Below are 19,326 nucleotides of genomic sequence, written 5' to 3'. Positions count from 1 at the left end.
TTCTTGAGTTCTGCGAAAACTAAAGAGCTTGCTTCGCCTTTTTCTCCAATTTAAATGGCCTGTAATTACTTTCAGTCTCAGGGAATCAACTTTGGTTTTTACAGTTGTAAGCACTTAAGGAAAATTATATTCTTGGCACCTGAATTCCACTGTGGCACAGTCCTGCTTCCCAGGTCCACACCAGTCTGATCGAAAAAACACTGGCAGTGCTGTGGCAGCCTCAGTGTTTGGCAGGCAGCACAATGCAGCAAACGCAAGGAAGCCATAAGAATCATTAAAAAAAGAAAGAAAAAAAAATCCAGACTAGCCGTCTGTCTGCTTTCCTATTTGCATTCTAGATGTACAGTATAGTGTGACATTGCTTACTGGGGAGGTGTGTGTAAAATGGGATTTTTATGGTGAAGAAATTGGAAAAAGAATAATAGTGATTGCAACCAGGCGGGATGATAGTGCTAAACGCCAAATGATGACAACAAGAAAGACGAAGCATAAAACAGAAAGTGGAGATGCCATCCAACTTTAGTGTTAAGTGAGCACGCAATACACTTTCATATGGATAGCATTTTGTATGAAAAGAAGATTCAGTTGGACAAGCAAGGACAGGCTCCCACATATTGTAGGACAATTTCAATAGTCCTGCATTAACAGAAGTCAATAAGTGGCACCTCAATTTCCCACTCAAATATATTTCACATATATTTTTAATCAGAGATAATAGTTGTCAAGTTGCTCTGCTTGTTATAACATATTTCTATAGAGAAGATTTTTACGGGAGTATACTTGCTTGACAGATCAGTTTTACATATACATTCCTCTTCCACTTGCCTCCTTGTATAAACACAATATGAATACAGTTATAAGGAGATGACACATTTCAGTTGCTCCAGCATTGCTCTGACCAGCTAATTAGACACGTAGCACTTGCCAAAAGTGTCAAAATGCCCAGTGAAAGAATGTCCAAGTGAGCTATGGTGGCACTGCTGCCTCGGTAGAACCTGTACTGTAGATGCAAATTTCCACGTTTGCATCTTATTTTGCATTAAAAACTTCCCAGTTTGCTGTGACAGCTGGAAAACCTATGTGTATGGTAATGTAGGCCAGAAAAGAGAGAGTGGTAGCTTTGAATATTCAAATAAGTTCAGTTCAGCTCTGTGCATTTTTCACATGGCCAAGTCCTTTTTCAATGCAAAGTGGCCCACTTGGAGCGATGTCTATCGCTACACATGTTACTGAGCCTGCTGAAAAATAGGGAAATGAACAGAGCAGATATGACAGTTAGCTGGCACCAGCATAAATGCTTTACTTCCCTGTTCTGCTGCAGTTCAGTTTGGTTGTTTGCATGTTTTGTTTTGTTTTTTTTTCTCACACAACACTTAAATGTACATGGTTACAAAAAAGATGAACGAGAATTAGATAACGATTTCCTGTAAATATGATAGGAACACCGTTGCAGAGTTGTACAACAAGTTGTACAGGAGTACATAAAAAACTGACATTTTCTATCTCTGTCGTTCTGTCTCATACACACATGCAAATACAAACAGAGGGGAAAAAAAATCTGTCTTGTTTGTGCTGTTGTCTAAACACAAAATCCTTGTGGACCCTATCCCCTGGCTCCAACCCCCCAGCTGTGTCCCAGGGAGGTGAAACCCAAACCAGAGCGCAGAGAGCTCTCTCAACTCCTCAACCACTCAACACATCCTCAGCACTACCCTTTGAAAATAAACCACGCCGGCAAGCCCCTGTCTCAAGCTCTCGCCTCATATGTGAGCACACATGCCCCACACTCCGCTGGGAGCTCTTTGGAGACTTCCCCGCCGCTGTTCCAGGAAGCAGATGTGAGAATGGCGCAATCAGGCATGACGCTTCGCTAGGCAATGTGGAAACCATTACTCTCACAGTGAAGATAGGGAGGAGAGGTGAGAGGTGGCGCATCATCTGGAGTTGCCCATAGCTGGTTAAAATGATACAGCACCAAGCCAAAATAATCTGATCAGTGCCATATCATCATCAACATCTGGCTTCATTTTGTCACACTTCAGAAATGTGGGTTGGATGCAGATTGTAGGGCATAGACAAATTTAACATGACAAATGAATTGATGTAAATGAATGTAAATGGCAGTGATGGGAGAGTAATTGGCCACAAGAAAAAAAAAAGGAAAACCACTCAAACAATAATTTCCACACACCCACGAGTGAGCACAGAGTTGATGAAATATTTAGTGATTTGATATAGACCAGTGACACGTTCTTGCTGCTTCCCACACTCTAAAACATGTGGAGAGATGGAGCTCCAGATGGCTGGAAGTCTGCGTTTTCAGAGATCCACCTTCTAATGATGATCACTCACACTTCCACACAAACTGTAATCTAAGCAAGCGAGGAACCCAGAATGACCCAGAATGTGGTGTTTCTACTATATCAGATGAACCGGGATGACAGATAAGAAAATGAATAATAACCTGGAGCACTGCATGAAGTATGGGAGCCGTGTTTCCCCCTCTGGTGAAGGGCAAAGAGTGTGTCTGAGAGAAGCCTGCGGGGTGCGTGTGATGGAGCTGATATCACGTCACTGAACTCAGTGGCTAAACAAAGATACAGCCACATGAACGGTAGAAGACTGACCCATGAAAAGAATCGAAGTCATTCAGAAATAATGGAAAAAATGACAAATAGATGATTCTGATGACGTAATACTAGTGGAAGTTTTTTTTTTTACTTTGAGAGACAGAGAAGAATCAGCTGGATGGAAAATTTGTTTGGTGAAAATGAAAATATGCTACACTAGGTTAACAGAGCCAAGATAAGGATGAAATTTGAAGGTGACTGCCTGCAGAGAGAGAAAGGAAACATCGCATAGCTTTTCCACACCAGCACACACACACACAGACACAAATAGGGAGTCCCACATGAAAGCAGATATATCAGAGAAATCATAAGTGGATTTCCCTCGTAAAACACTGATTGCAGTTGCCGGTAATTACATAAGTAAAACAGAAACTTTACAGTATGACTCAGTGGTCGTAATAATTGTTGGTCAGTGTGCTTGCTTGCAGGACCCTTTACTAGTGATAGAGATGTCAGCGTGTCTCAAGGCAGGAATACTAAGTGTGTGGGACAGTGGGCTCTTTCAGGGTACAACCCTGTGGGGCATACTGTGTATGAAATGACATTCAAGCATTTTCAGGGTAGGACAGAAGGACTATTATTATCAATGTGGAGGATTTATTGCACACATGAAGAGAGATGGGTACGCTGAGGTCTGGGGGAGGGAGCAATGTGCGTCAAAACTCTCATTAAGAATACAGAGAGATTTTAGTAAGAGAAACATATTTCATAAAGCTGAAAAACGGTTCACAAAGCCCACAGTTTTCCGTACAGTCCAACTCCTTCGCATCCCATTAGCATAATGCTTTTATGCTTATCAAAAACCTTGTTTATGGAACATGACGACAGAGAGAAATCATATGCAAAGTCAATACAAAATTTCATCCATATTCTGGTTGGTTTTCCATAGAGAATGCACATTAAAAAAAAGCAAAAAAAAAAAAAAAAAAGCAGCTCGTCTGGAGCTGGAGCTGATTAAGGGTGTAGATGGAGACGATAAAGCAAAGTGGGAACATTGTTTTTCATTTTTCAGCTTCAATACTTCTTCAGTTTGTCTACAAACTCCTATCTCTAAGTTTGTTGGATCAGAAAATATAACAAAGCAAATCTATATCTGTGCATTTTATGTCACCTTGGTCTAGCGTCATGTCCCCTGCTGAGAGGATGGTGTGACATCTGAGCCGACTCGACAAGAACAAGAACAACTCGCCTGCATGACTTCCTCTCCTCTCTTTCATTGCTTTCCTCTCTTCATCTCCTACCCCACCTCTCTTTGAGCTGCACAAAGCCGGATGAGGGTCATCTTACCAATGTCCCCATTGCGATGCAGAAATCCAACATTTTGGCAGCGCCCTGACCTGTTAACATCTTAACTTCACAAAGCTGACAGGATCTTCCTCCGCTTTCTGCAACATTTCGATTGTCCTTGTTATTACTGCTATAAGGCTACAAAGTCATAGCTTAGTATCAGCATAGGGTATTAGTGAGGCTACACTTGTTTGTGTGTTATTATAATTATTTGTGCTGCTTTTCTAACTTTCTGCCAACATTCTCCTCCTTGTATGAATGATTCCAGTGATGCACACTTGTTTGAGTGGGCAGTATTTCCACTGAGGCAGTCCTTTGACATGTGCATATTGCTGTATTGCTGTTTTGTGGGTGTTACTGTGTTTGTATTTTGACATGGTATAATGTTTGTTTGTGTGTGCACTGGGGTGGGGTAGGGGTGCTCTAAGGATGTAAGTGCATGTGTGTGTGTGTGTGTGTGTGTGTGTGTGGGTGGGTGGGGGAGGGAGGCACAGCTCTGCAGCCTGATATTCTGGGAACGGCAGGGTGGCGTTGTTGACCCACCTGCTCCCTTCTCTCTTCAGCTGGATCTAGTCGGATTTCAGCAGCTGCATCCCCTCACAAAGCACCTCTTTGTAATCTTCCCAAGGCGCACAAATACAACTGCAACCAGGAGAGGAGAGAGGAAGGAGGAGGGAAGATGGACAGTGGAGACAGAAAGAGGAAAAGGGCGGTAACTGTTCTGCTTGGTGTGCACCAGTGTCACCGGCAAGATTACACTGTATCTTTAAGTAAAGTTACATACAGTAGCAGCCACTCTTATAATGGAGACATGATTTTCTGCCACAAAAAGACACACACTGAAATGAAAATGTACACTTACACCTTTGCACATGTATGTATGCAAAAACAAACTGCATGGTTTGATCAGTCACTATTATTTAAACAAGCTGTTTAAAAGGTGTATGCAAAGCATCTTTTGCAAATGAATGCCCTAAAAGAAAATGAAAGAAAAAGTGAATGCAACAAGCTGCCTCACAGATAGAAAATGACAAGAGCTGAGAAGTGTGGCCCATTTGTTTCCCATTAGTACAATTCCCCCCCGGTACTCTCACTTGCAGTAGATCTCACCCCTCTGGAATATGCCATGTCACATACAGTACATGTCATTTTGCGCTTCACACTACACAGAAAAAGCAAGGCCCTGATTCATACTAGTCTCTCAGCCACAAACACAGTTTAGTCCTAGTCTGGAGAATTTGCATCCCCAAAATGAGACCCTGTTCTCCCCATCCTGTCTCCAGCGATCAGTCCCTGTGGCCCGAACCCAGACTCACTGGTGGCAGAGGAAAGGAGACGTCATTAGGAGATTAACTACAGCAGCTCACTTTACTGCCATCATAAATACATGTACCTGAGTTTGAGGCCGTAAATGCAGCCATGAAGCAAAAACCAGGCTGTTGGGTGGGGGTCCGAGGTCATTGGTTCTGATTAAATTTGGTACCAATATATCCAAAAACATGTGGCAACTCCAATGGTCTATGCTGCATAGATACCAACACACATACACATACTGTATATAAACTATTTGCCTATTTCTCCAACTAAAAATTTTGTGCTGTTTTAATGTCAGATGCTTAGACTGGCTTTAGAGAGCCATATCACCGTCAAATTATAGATGATGAATTAATCCCCCAAAAAACAAACAGGGGAGCTCAGAGGTCTAGAGTAAAAAAGCAATAATCAATCAAATAAACCAACAATGACATTCTTCATATAATCCATAAGAAAGTTATTTTTCACAGAGCACTATAAAGCAGCATCTTGTTAAGTGAGGGACCCTATAGCTCAGTAGATTTACATTCTGCGTTAAATGCAGCCAAAGCTGTCCCAGGGGCTGCCATTAGTAGACACAAGAGGTAGGTGGAAGGCAGTGGGGGTACGTCTAACATTCCCTTAATTTAGCTAAAATAAGCAGAATAGATGAATTGAAATCTTTGGTAAAAATGAAAACATATTGTACCTTAAACTAGACAAAAAAATAATGATCTAAGAAGTGGAAGTGATTGAACGAAAACAAGAAAAAGGACCAGAGAGAACAGAGACCCCACCCCCCTCCCCCCAACAAACACACACACACACGCACACACACACAGAAAGGTAATCCAAGGTGAGTGTGGTGAGTGGAGTCAAATGTTGTTGATTTGACCATCTTCAGCAGATATGTAATTTCATCTACGCACTGATAGTCAGAACTCAGGGCTGAACAGAGTCACCAGACAGTAGAGGTTAAACACTTCGAACTTCACCAAAGGCAGCCCTGGGATCAAACTGGTCTGAATTCTCTGCTAAAGTGTCACTTATTTGACATAAACAGCAATACAACTCCAGATTAGTGTTAATACACTGCAGAAGGTGGAGGAGAGCGTTACATTTCCAAAGCAGGCAACTTCCAGGGGAAAGTTAAATTCCTCTGCGAATGAAAAGGTCAGACTCTTTTTGTCCTCTGAAAAGACTCTTTATGTCGTTCGGGCTACACAAGTACTTCCGTGTACTCTTTTGTCCCCAGCTAGCCCAGCACCTCTTTAAAGGGAACAGGAAGTGACCCTGGTAACCTTGGACTCCCACACCATGTGACCTGCAGTGGTGCTCCACCATGCAGCCATGGCCAAAACTTCTCACAACAACCCTATAAACTTAATACAAATAACCTCTTTTAGTTTCCACATATATGTCCAGGTACAGTAAAAGTTGAGTTGTTGATGTGCCTTAACCCTCACATATTGTTCATATTCTGACCCTTCACAGTATGGAGCGGGTCATTTTTGACCCGCCTCAGGTATCCCTTCATAATTAGTGTCTATGCCAAATTTTTAACCACAAATGTATTTTCCAGCCATATATATAATATCAATCATTAATAAATGGGTGATTTATCCTTCATTAATGTTTCAGAGAGCAGAGAGTATTTTCTTTAAACAATTTGTTTATAGAGAAAATACATTCACTATCACTCGATATTATGATCTCATGTTATCTAAAACAGGAGAACAAAACGGCCATAATTATTTCTATGAATTTTAATGAAAGTGAAGGATGCAACAACATTTTGAATGGTAGGTGTTTCACTATAACCATTAAAACCATCAATCAGTCAATCAATACCTGTAAACCATATGCCCTCCTTTTCTATCAGTTCTGTGGCTAATGTGAGGGGAAGGTGGTGTTGCCTGCATAAGAGAAGTCACAAGGACCTTTCGTCCATTTTCTCTGTGTATTCCTCCCCCTCTAATAATTTCTCTTCAACCTACTGTCACTCTTTTCATCATGGAATAACAGATCCATCAAATCACTCCTTCCACTCCACCAAATCAGTGAAATTGGGGCAATCAGGTACTTTTTATAGTCCTATGAAAGCTGCCCTCCATTACACTGTGGACTGTGTTTGGCAACCACTATGTTGGTTGCATGGGAATTGATGGGTTTGATTTGTTACTTTGTATAGACTTGTTTGCAGGTGCAGATGCCCACCTGGCTGGGAACTCTGGCAAATGCTGCAATATGTTGGGGACAAGGGCAGTTCTCATGACAGTGTCAAGGTCCCTGTTGATCTCTGCTGCCACTGTCCCATTGACAAAAATACACACATGCCAGTGTATAGTTTCACTGTTTTAAGATTCCACATAACCAGCCTTTACCTTGATTTAACCCCCTCTGGAGACATTAAAATCCCCTTGAATAAATATGGGTCAAATTTGACCCGGGACACCCTCTGTGTACAGATATTTATACCAGCAGCAGATAAATTAATATATTGAAATATTTCCATTTTTGTAAATTCTGGGCCACTTTAGGAAAGGTTATCAAATTTCAGGCTTACAGAATGTCATGTAGAGTGTTTGCTTTAAAATGTCAAAATGGGTCAAATTTGACCCATTTTGACATTTGAATTTTCATGTAAGGGTTAAGCTGTAACACAAAAAGTCTTTTTAATTTGTTGTTTTGCATGTCAGCAACAGTTAGTCAGGCAAACAGTTGGAAATAGTGAAGTGGCTACCAGGAAATACCCTGCACCTACAACCAGTGGAAACGGTTAACAAGTGCTTCCTTCTTTCCCTGCCTGAGGCAAGTGATGTCAGTGTGACAGTTGATGGAGAAACTATTTAGCATGCTATGGATCAACCCAGACAGGAAAATTAAATATTTAGTCACCACAGATTTAAAAAAACAAAACAAAACAAATTTAAAAAAACAAAAAACAAAAACTAAGCAACCTTGCCCAAGTCAAATTAATTCTGGATGTAAAATAAAATGGGCAGACAAAACAAAATGTATCTCATCATTATGTACAGACATTTGTTTTTTTGAGAGTAAGAGATAGGGTTAAACTGATGTGGTGCTGCTTGTAGATGTTTTTGGACTGCTCAGGCAATGTTTAAAACTAAAACTGAAAGATCATACAGTATAAACTGACCCAAAAGGAAGCAAACCTTAATGTCTTCATGATAATTAAATAGCAGTTTTTAATATTAGTATGACGCAGGGGTGCTGGCCTTGGCCAGTTGAGAAACTGTAATGCCAAGCTATTTTCCCTTGGTGATGACATGTCAGGCACCCTGATTCAATTTTAGCCGTTTTGACAACAGATCAGAGGCTCTGTGCTGTAGCTGACTGTGTCTGTGCATGGTGCTAATCTCGGGATAATACTGCAATGCTGTTTTCTCTGGTCAGTAACACGGACCCTGATGGGTGTTTATAGGGGTATGAGGATACGCAATGAAAAAGACAGCATGAGTAGTTATGGACGAGGAAGGGAAGTGTGTGTGGGGGAGGAGGGTTGCATTATATTTCTACAGCTTCAAACATTCCTCCTCTTTCTTCCTACCCATAAACACATGTATTAATAGTTAATTTATAACAGAGAAGTTGTAAATTTGCATAGAGAATGTATGCAATGTGTTTAAAGAGTGATGCAATATATTTTTACAACCATCTTGTGGGAGAATTACCTATGATCATATGTTAAAACACTAACCAGTTTTCAATTATGCAGTAAATTAAGCCACATTAACCCATGGGAATAAATTCAGAGTTATAAGATCATATAATATATTACTACACTCATCCAAATGATTACTCTTCATAAAGCTAACAGCAGGTGTACTGATGCATTTTTCAGTGTAGCACTTCTATTAGAGGTTACAGACAGGCTGGAGACAGACTGCTTCTCATAAACATTGAGCGTCTTGGCTTGTACACTAATTGCAGAATTTGATCCACTTCACCAATAATCATTTTAATAGCTTATAAATTATCCTGTAATATATGAATTATACACAAGAGATTTAGGTTTCATACTGTGCCGCTCTGTGTGCACTGCACACTTTTGCTACACACTGTCTTTCTACACTCGTGTGTGTAAACGTGTGCATGCATGTGCACAGTTCTTATGCAAATAAAAAGGGATATAAAAATGAGCAGCACAAATGGCTTTTTTCTTGTTTTATTCCTCTGTAAATAAAAACAATCCACCACAATCTCAGCGCTGTGAGGCAAAGTCCCTGCAGCCAGACAAGTCCTCTAAAATAGTCTGGCTTTTGTGGAGCAGCCTCCCATTTCCCGTAAAGTCAAGGGGTGGGCTCTCTGTTCTTTCGCCGCCCCTGAGCCCTGTCCTAAATGTCTACATGTCCCGCACCATCTAATTCACAGGCAAATTAGGGAGATGATTTATGAGAATCAAAGATCAAAAAAGTAGACAATGTGGAAGACTGAGTACACCGCAAGTTTATTCAGAACATATGCCATGAAGATGAGAGGGAAGAAAGACAGAAAGAGGGGGGTGTAGATCAGAAAGTGTAAAAAAAAAAAAAAGAACCCACTTACACCCACGCTCCTCTTGGGATAACTCTAGGACAAGATACACCATGGGAAGTGTCATTCCTGTTGAACATCTTAGCATTTATGCTGCCATGTCAGAAGAAAATAATCAGAAATTTACATTTCCACAGCACATGTAACATTACATGGAAGTTAGTGGATCTATTCTCAACCGTGAGCTTCACCTTTAGGCAATGTTCAAACAGAAACTGTTGTGTCAACAGTCAAAACCATTATGTGCTTCACACATGCAGAAACAAAGTGTTTCTGCATGTGTGCTCAGGGGAGTCACTGCACAACAAACATGTAAGATACCTACTGACAGTTTGCAGATCAAAGATTTACAGCAAAGCCTGAGGGAAACTAGGGAATGAGGAACAACCTTAACATAATCCTTACTGACCTGCTACTACAACAGCTTCCAAAACCTCTTTGTCCATACACTCTAATTCATATGAACATACAGAACTATCACAAGTAGAACTGCTGCCTCACAAAACAATTATGTGTCAGGGAGAAAACACAGCAAATAATCTGGAAACACTTGAGCTCTTTTTATACTCCTGACATTAAAAACGAGTGTGGCCGAAGGCCAAACACACCCTGAGACGTTTTGGACTAATTGTTTCCTTCAGTCTCAAACACTCCCCCTTCAATCTATTCAAAACTCCCTTCCTTCCCTCCACACCATGCAACCACTCCCCTCCAGCTCTCTGCGTCTACTAATAGGTTTAAATAAAACCTGCAATTGGTTCAGTAAACCCCTCATTATAGTGTTTTAATAGAATGAATTTAAGATAGTGCGGGGTCAGGGGTCAATGGGAGGTCCTAACACACAGCAGCTGCCATGGGGGTTGGACTGTGATTAGAACCAGTGAAGTCAAACATCCTCGGGTCCTCGACCTCACTAAGTAGACAACCTGGAAAATACATTTGGCCACAGACCAAAATGGAAAACATCCACCATCCAAGTTCCAGAGGGGGTGGGATGAGAAGAGATGGGACAGAAAGGAGGAGTAGGTACATCCATCACTGAGAGTTCGCTTTCATGTATGTGTGAACCTTACTGGAAAAATCTTTTTTTACCTTAAGATGTAACAATACACTCGCCAGGACTGTAAAATATGTGTTTTGTGTCTGAGCAGGATTTGTCTGGTGGGGCTTATTTATTCATATTCTAACCTGTATCCATTTCTTCCAGTTTCATTTGCTTTAACTGTAAATTTTGCTCTAATTACCTTCTTTCAGAGTGTGTGAAACCAAAGATAGAAGTGGTCTAGTTGATGTGGTGCAGGGGTGAAATATGGCTTGTTAGCAGCCCAGGAGCTTGTTCCACATGTGGTTAGGCCGTGGTTGGGATAGTCTGGGTGAGAGGGAGGACATGCCAGTCTCCATAGTTCACCAAGTTTACTGGGACTCAGAGTGCAATCAGTGAGATTATTGAACAGAATGAAGGCCTGCTGTTTGGGTTAGGGTTAGTGCGTTGTGGTGACTGTAGAGACACGGGCTACCACAGTTGTTCCTCATGTGGAAAATTTTAAATAAATTCTATCAGGATTGTTGTGGTGCAGAACTTATACATCATGCGCAAAAAGGGAGAATCTGAATATTTAATAAATGTTTAACTTTTTTGGGATGCAAAACAGACATTTAACTATACAGATCTTTTATGAACTCGACCTTGATCAACTTTTCATCAGGTTCACGTCATCCTACCACACCTAAAACTCTTTTCAGCACTGTATAACGCTGTGGCAATTTATGCCAATTTAAGTGAAGAAATGTGCCTAAGTGTATTAAAACACAGAAGCAGAGACCAAAGGGGGCAAGATTCCTGCGGGTGACTGTGTAATTCAATTTTGTATGCGCATTAGAAGCCAGAAAGTATAATTTACATGTGGGCTAGAAGTGACTAGGGCCCAGGAGAAATGGGCTAACATGCTCTGTTAAGGCCCTGCAAAAAAAGAAAAAAAAAACTGAAATCTTTACCCTGATCTTTCCTTTGAGATGCATCTTGCAAAAATAGGAAAATTAAAACCTTCCTTCATTCTTTGGGACACTTTAGGTTCATGCGCGGTTACCTCTCCTCTGTTGCTCCTTCCTTTTCTAATCAAGAGCCCAGAGCCCACAAACTCTGGCCAGAGTTCTCCCCACAATACAGGGAGGCATGAAGGGGGAAGGCTGGAGTCTGTTTAAGTCTGTCTCCTCTTTCTGTCTCTTCCTCTCTACCAAGAAACCAAGACTGTCTCACAGCTTAGCAGGGTTTGACGGCAGCTGTCATTCATGTTGGATTGATTTACCTTTGGTGCCATTCTAATTGGGATGAGATGATTAGTGAGAAGTAACTCAATCAGCTGCTGAGGTTTTGTGATTCTCTTAATTTTGTGTTACATTGGCCGACTTTCTTTTGCTTAACCATTGGTCCACCTACAGCCGCCCTCATCATCTTCAGATATAATGTGTTGCTTATTTTTGCCAATAAATTCAAACCGAATGGAGCACTTTTTGAGCTATGACACACTGGTTTGATTACAATTGATTCATTTGTTTGTTTGTTTGTATGTCTGTCTGTCGGCAAGATACCTCAACCCTGACGAAAGGATTTCCATAAAATTTGATGGGGAGACAGGACTTGAGCCAGGAACAGTTGATTCAGGTTCAATGGTAATTGAGAGCAGGGATTTACAGAATTAGATGGATGTTCGATGACATTAACAACAAAATATTTAATTGCAAATACAAAGAGAATGCAAAAATAACACTAACTGTATATCAGGAAAAAACAATAGGGGGGTGTCATAAATCCAGTGATATCTAATTACAAAAATGTTTAGATTTGTCATTGTAAATAAAATGTGACACAATAATTTCACACATTGAGAAAGAGCTGTACAATTCTTCATATCTGATTCTTACATGCTGACACATGCCACTGACACACACATGCATAGACGCCGTAAATACTTTTCCATGTGTGGAGCGCTAGAATGAAGCCTGTTTTGTCTGTCTGTTCACACACACACTCTCTCGCTCTCACACACAATCACACACACACACACACTCATGCACTGAACTTGACCCAAGTGAGCGCGCTTTGACTGCAGCTGCTAGAAAGGAAGATGGCTCAGGACTGACCAAGTGAGCATTTTCATTTTATCCTCTCTGATAGTAGGTAATACTTAATTAGAAAATCAACATGATGAGTCACTCAAACATCAATAAGTAAAGAGCACTTTCTCTCACACCTGCTTATTTTATATTATATGTTTTTACATACTGACACATGGTCCTTTTACAGACATAAAACATAAAATATGATTTCATTCTGTCCCTTTAGCTTCTAGAGCCTATTATTTATAACCCAATAAAAAAGCAAAGAAAAACGAACGTCTTACCTTGCTGTGCAAACCATTACCTCTTTTGCTGAAAACTTTGTATGTACAAGCCACAGTTTCTATTATTTCCACATACTGCAAGCTCTCTTCTTCCCTCAGCCACCTGCAGTGTGCATTGAGCAAAGCAAACTGCCGTCCAGCACAAACATACCTTGTCTTTTCATAGGGAGGCCAGTGATAAAAATCATCCCACAATACATGGACACAAAGACACCTTTAACAAAGGCAGTGATTCAATCTACCCTCTTATCTCGTCTGCTTTTTATATCTTCGGTGTAATAAAAAAGCCTGCTTCACTGGTGGTGAGAAGTAATTTATGTATCACAAACAGACTGCTGGGACAAATTAACTTCCTCCTCTAAATTTGGAACATTTATCAAAGTTATAAGTGGGCCTGTGAAGTTGGAGGCTGTTTTTAATCGAAGTAAACACAACTTTTTCCTCAGACGTCTATTCAAGAGTGAGATGAGTTGAGTCCGGAGTCGTGGTTATTTGTTTAGATTCAAATTCAGTGCTTTGCAGATATTCTCACACGGAGGAAGGCATAAAATGTGGACAGCCACGATAGGCTTAATACCATATATATATATATGTTATAAGCAATATTTAATTAAGTTTTATACTCTCCAAAAGAAAGGATCATCCTATGTGATACTGAGCCCTAACAGACCTGACATATGTGTGCTGTAATGTGCAACCCCTACAGCAAATTTATATATTACAAACTTTGACACATTTGTCTTTTTAAGCTTTACTGAATTAACATACGCATATGATACTGGAGCCTAAATACAGTTGTTCAAATTATATTTTGACTTACACTATATCCTGTTATCTGAGAGACCATTTAAATATCAATCTTCATTTTACTGCGTGCACACCACAACTTTCTCTGTGGGTCACTTGGGTAGCCTCAGATGTTTAACTCTAATCTTCATTTCAGTAAAACAAACTCCTCTAAAAAAGACATTATAGACATCTGGGAACGTTGCCTTCATATTAGTCATTCAAGCGTCACATAAAATAAATGTTTCATGAGGAATGTAATTGTTTTAAATAGTCGAGTTTTATCTCCTATAAAATACAACCTATTGTATGCTGCCATTTTGGCCATGCGGGTCTCCCTTGTAAAGGATGTATCTCAAGAGACTTCCTGGTTAAACAATGGTTAAATAAAACATGACATTATATAATGTGACAATAAAATATCCAAATTGACATGATTATTGTCTGTCATTGTAGATGTATTTATAATATCAAAATTATTTCATAGAGAAATAAAAAGCCTGTATATCCACAGGGCAGCAACATGTCATTATTATCAGTTATGAAATGAAATTATCATTTCACTAAATGTTATTAATTTAGGTGACTTTTGCATACATTTCAGAGATTGAAGATGTTGACATTTGCTTTAAAAATAATAACAATAACAACAACCATAATAATAATAATAATAATAACAAAAATAATTAAAAAAACATACATTATTCAACATCAAAAAAGTTTCTTTCTGTAACATTTAAGTTCTCAAGTCGTCACATTTCCTAAAATGTGGAAGAATATTTGCTTGTCATCCAACGTGTGCAACTTTAGTAAAAACAGAACTGTGTCACCGGTGGAAAAAAAGAAAATCATTATAATAATGAAGCTCACATAAAAAAAAAACCCTGAACCAATGGAGGGAAAGTGGTGATTTGTTCCAGCCAATCCCAGGCGGAAGGTGGAGTGACGATTTTAAAACTCCAACTCAAGTTGCTGTAACGTGTAGCTCTTCAGCTCACATTGAGGACCACAACTTTCACGACTGCACCTCCCATGACAGCATAGGAAAACAAGACAAACGAAGACAAACAAACAGGGAAGCAGAAGGAAAACAACGGACTCGTACTGACTGAAATTGTTGAAGGAATTTACTGTGGCGCAGCGTGCGTAAAGGGCGCACTGGCCACTTTGCTGCGCGCTTGAATTTAGTGGTAACGTTTCTTTTTTTTCTTTAATTGAAGATTACAGCTTATTTTTTCGGATTTTCATCTCTAAGGAACTGAACAAATAATGTTAAAAATGACAGAGGAGCATGACAAATGTGTCAGCGACCAACCTTGCAGCCCATCGGGCACAAACAGCTCCATGTCCCAGGACGAGTCCGACTCCGATGCTCCGTCCTCACCGACAGGCTCCGACGGCCAAGTATCTCTGCTCAGAGGTTTGGGCAAGAAGCTGGACTCCGAGGATGACGACCGGTTCCCAGCTTGCATACGGGATGCCGTCTCTCAGGTCCTCAAGGGATACGACTGGTCCTTGGTGCCCATGCCCGTGAGAGGGAACGGATCCTTGAAGAATAAACCTCACGTCAAGAGACCCATGAATGCCTTCATGGTCTGGGCGCAAGCGGCCCGCAGAAAGCTGGCGGATCAGTATCCACACCTGCACAACGCAGAACTGAGCAAGACGCTGGGGAAACTGTGGCGGTAAAGAAACATTTAATTACTTCTGAAGAGAAATGCAGGGATGAAGGCTGAGTAAATTAATATTATTAAGAGAAAATAATCATAAGGACACTGAGTGGTCATGACTACTGATAAATTTTATTTAATGTTAACAGCTTTAGCAATATACCAAATATAAATTTTACTCAATGAAAAAAAGTTGTGGTTTTAGTGGCTTTTGTTCTTAATGATCCAGAAGAAGAAATGCTATAAGGAATATTGTCATTTGCTTCTGACCTCTTTAAATAAAGCTCTTGGGCCAACTAATAATTTTATTTATATATTTTGTTCAGATTTAATGTGTATGTAAATTTAACATTTTATACATATGTTTTTTGTTTGTTTTTTTTACTGTAGCTTGCTTTCAGAGAGTGAAAAAAGGCCATTTGTAGATGAAGCAGAAAGGCTTCGGGTTCAGCACAAGAAAGATCATCCAGACTACAAGTACCAACCTCGGCGACGGAAGAATGTAAAACCAGGTCAGAGCGACTCAGACTCAGGAGCAGAGCTGGCACATCACATCTATAAAGCTGAACCAGGGATGGGAGGACTTGCAGGGATGACTGATGGACACCACCACCCTGAACATGCAGGTGTGTTATCAAATTTTATATATAAAAAATTATGTATCAAACGCAACTGTGTGGAAATGTGGGAGATTTTTTAGTTTTATTTTAGGAATTTAATAATTTTACGCTGCTTTGAATAGTTTTGCATTTGGGAAAATGAATGCTCAAGCTCTATTTCTGACCTTCCTCTTTTCAGGGCAACCTCACGGTCCCCCTACACCACCCACGACTCCCAAAACAGACCTGCACCACGGGGTGAAGCAAGATCTGAAACACGAAGGCCGTCGCCTCGTCGACAGCAGCAGGCAAAACATTGACTTCAGCAACGTTGACATCTCTGAGCTCAGCACTGATGTCATCAGCAACATGGAGACCTTCGATGTGCACGAGTTTGACCAGTACCTCCCGCTGAATGGCCACGCCTCAGGCTCCTCCACCCTGCCCTCAGACCACAGCCATGGGCAGGCTCCAGCGGCCGGTGGCTCTTACACTTCCTCATACAGCCACCCAGGCGCCAACGGATCAGCTTGGAGCCGCAAGAACACCATGTCCACCTCCTCTCCCTCCACTAGCGAAGTGGGCCAGCACCGGCTCCACATTAAAACGGAGCAACTGAGCCCTAGCCACTACAGCGAGCACTCCCACGGGTCACCCTCCCACTCTGATTACGGCTCCTACAATAGCCAGGCCTGTGTCACCTCAGCCACATCAGCTGCCTCGGCCGCAGCCTCTTTCTCCAGCTCCCAGTGTGACTATACTGACCTCCAGAGCTCCAACTATTACAACCCTTACTCTGGCTACCCCTCCAGCCTCTACCAGTACCCTTACTTCCACTCATCTAGGCGGCCCTATGGCAGCCCGATCCTCAACAGCCTGTCTATGGCTCCTGCCCATAGCCCCACCGCCTCCAGCTGGGACCAGCCCGTCTACACCACGCTGTCTAGACCTTAGGGGCACAAGAAACAGTCAGTTCGCACCAGAGACTCATTCAGATTCATGCACTACTAATGAAGGAAGTAAGGAGCAGGTGGAGAAGTGTGTAGACGGTAGTAGGCTACCTGTGACCATTTGAACGTGAAACAAAACAAATGAAAAAGTGCCTGCTGATTTTATACAAAGTTATATCGTTGCAATGAAAACACACTTGTACAGACTTTTTACACAGAGAGAAATTGTGTTGTTGGTGAGCCAAACTCCTCCATGAGGACATATCGCCTACGCCTACATCCTGTACATCCCCCTTCTTGTCAGTTTAAAATTGCACGTGTGTGCACACTTGAGGTAAAGCGAGGGCCCGTCACTGAGTTGTGTAGGAGAGAAACAGTTTGGCCCACTTCTGTGGTGAAGCAGAAGGAGAAGCAGATACATTGGAGAATGTACACGGGACCAATTACGTAAATTTTGCAGTAGAATTTACATTAATGGCCGCAGCTATATCGCAGCACATTTGGCCATTTGCATCAGTGGCCCAGTCTTAACTAAATGGCTCATATGAATCTTATAGTGTCATTTTGGCATATATGTATTTATGTTCATGCATTATTGGTTTCTTTTTTTGTTGTTCTTAAGTAGATAAACACATGTAATGTGGGTTTGGTTTTTTACAGTACTGTTTTGGCTTTTAATGAAAACAAGGTAAATGAAGTGAAGGACAGTACAAGTACATTGCATCTGATATCATTCCGTTGAAGACCAATATCCAGAAACATCTCCATTCCAAGTTGCGAGCAAACAGTGCAGGACCAACAGACTCGCACAGGACAGAACAGGTGTCTGAGAGCTATGCTTGGCAAATTGCGATTAGTCATGATCTAGGGTTAAAGGAAATGGGGTAAAATAACACCACACTCTCTGAGTGACATGTCAGCTGGACCTCCTGTATACGTGGATGGACAACACATGGATGTGTGTACGTACATGCATCCGCGTGTGTGTGTCAGGGAGACAAAGTGTATATGTGAGACATTTCCTTTGGCAAGAGATACATATCCCATGACTTAATACATACCAAATAATATTTAAAACAGCTCTTCACTGATAATTACCTTTGAACATCATCCGTTACTCAGTGAAGGGTGTTTAGGTTTCAAAGAGGAAAGGAGTCAATGTGTGAGTATTTGCCCATATTTATCTCATCAGCCATCAAGTGCCAACTCACTGCTCCAGTCTCGCGCAAAATGTTTTTGTGCCTTCTAATGCTTATTGTCAGTATTTCAATATGAAATTGAATTATTAACAAACTTCAGGCAGCACACAATCAGTAATCCACACCAGAAACTCCGACAGTTAACTTGCTCTTGATTATATCCTTAATTTGACATCATTCCTTACAGTCTTGGTTTGTAATGTTCTGTGAGATGCTGTGCGAGAAACGTACAGAGCATTGTGCTCCAAGTTTTGTACACAGAACTGTGTTTTGTATATTATTATGGTGTATAATTTTGAGAAAGGCTGTGAAAATTATTGTTGTTCTATTAACTAGAGTTTCATTCCCACATGCACAGCTAACCCATTCGCTGGCCGTTTTTTAAAATAAAAGATACTTTTTCTTGATATTTGTCTTTGTCGTTCTTATTTGCCTGCACATTTAGATTCAAATCATTCAGTTTTTCTTGAACATATTTGGAAATAATTGTGAAATAATAAATACTGTACATAGAATTAATTTAATTGAAGTGAGCGATGTCCATGGCTTTGCCTTTTGCACTGGATACCAGCTGTTAATATTAGCCTCCTCGTCTAACATCTGTACTGTGTGCTACAGCTGTGAAAGGAGACCAGTGAGACCTTTAGGGAGTTATCCTCATCTCTCGTCCCTCTGAACAGTTTTCCAAAGTGACAGTGATTAAACCTTCACAGTAACTTTATTTAGATGCTGTTAAAATCAGGTGGATGTGCAAGTCTATCAATTAGTTTTGCAAAATACATTTTAAAATATTTCACCGCTGTAAGGGCTCATAAGCTTTTCTTCTTGTCAGTGTTCTGAGAAATATGCAGGTGTCAGAAACACAATTTCAACATTTTTCCTACATTCCTGGTGCTTCTCTCAGAACATTTTGACCTTACAGAGCCTTGAGTTGACACTTCATATGTGGCTATA

The 19,326-nt window shown here is 40.8% G+C and overlaps 1 protein-coding gene across 1 annotated transcript; it reads left to right on the top strand.

Moving 5' to 3' along the window:
• Positions 1 to 14,927: 14,927 nt before the first annotated feature.
• On the top strand, positions 14,928 to 18,779 carry LOC137201468 (transcription factor Sox-8). Its single transcript, XM_067616553.1, has 3 exons — positions 14,928 to 15,639; positions 16,015 to 16,250; positions 16,423 to 18,779. Exons 1-3 carry the CDS (start codon positions 15,224 to 15,226, stop codon positions 17,175 to 17,177), a joined length of 1,407 nt encoding a protein of 468 aa, XP_067472654.1. The 5' UTR covers positions 14,928 to 15,223; the 3' UTR covers positions 17,178 to 18,779.
• Positions 18,780 to 19,326: the final 547 nt, after the last annotated feature.

The sequence above is a fragment of the Thunnus thynnus genome, chromosome 17, assembly GCF_963924715.1.
Source record: "Thunnus thynnus chromosome 17, fThuThy2.1, whole genome shotgun sequence".
NCBI classification, from domain to species: Eukaryota; Metazoa; Chordata; class Actinopteri; order Scombriformes; family Scombridae; genus Thunnus; species Thunnus thynnus.
The sequence above is the reverse complement of the archived record's forward strand: the minus strand, read 5'-3'. Positions and strand labels throughout refer to the sequence as shown.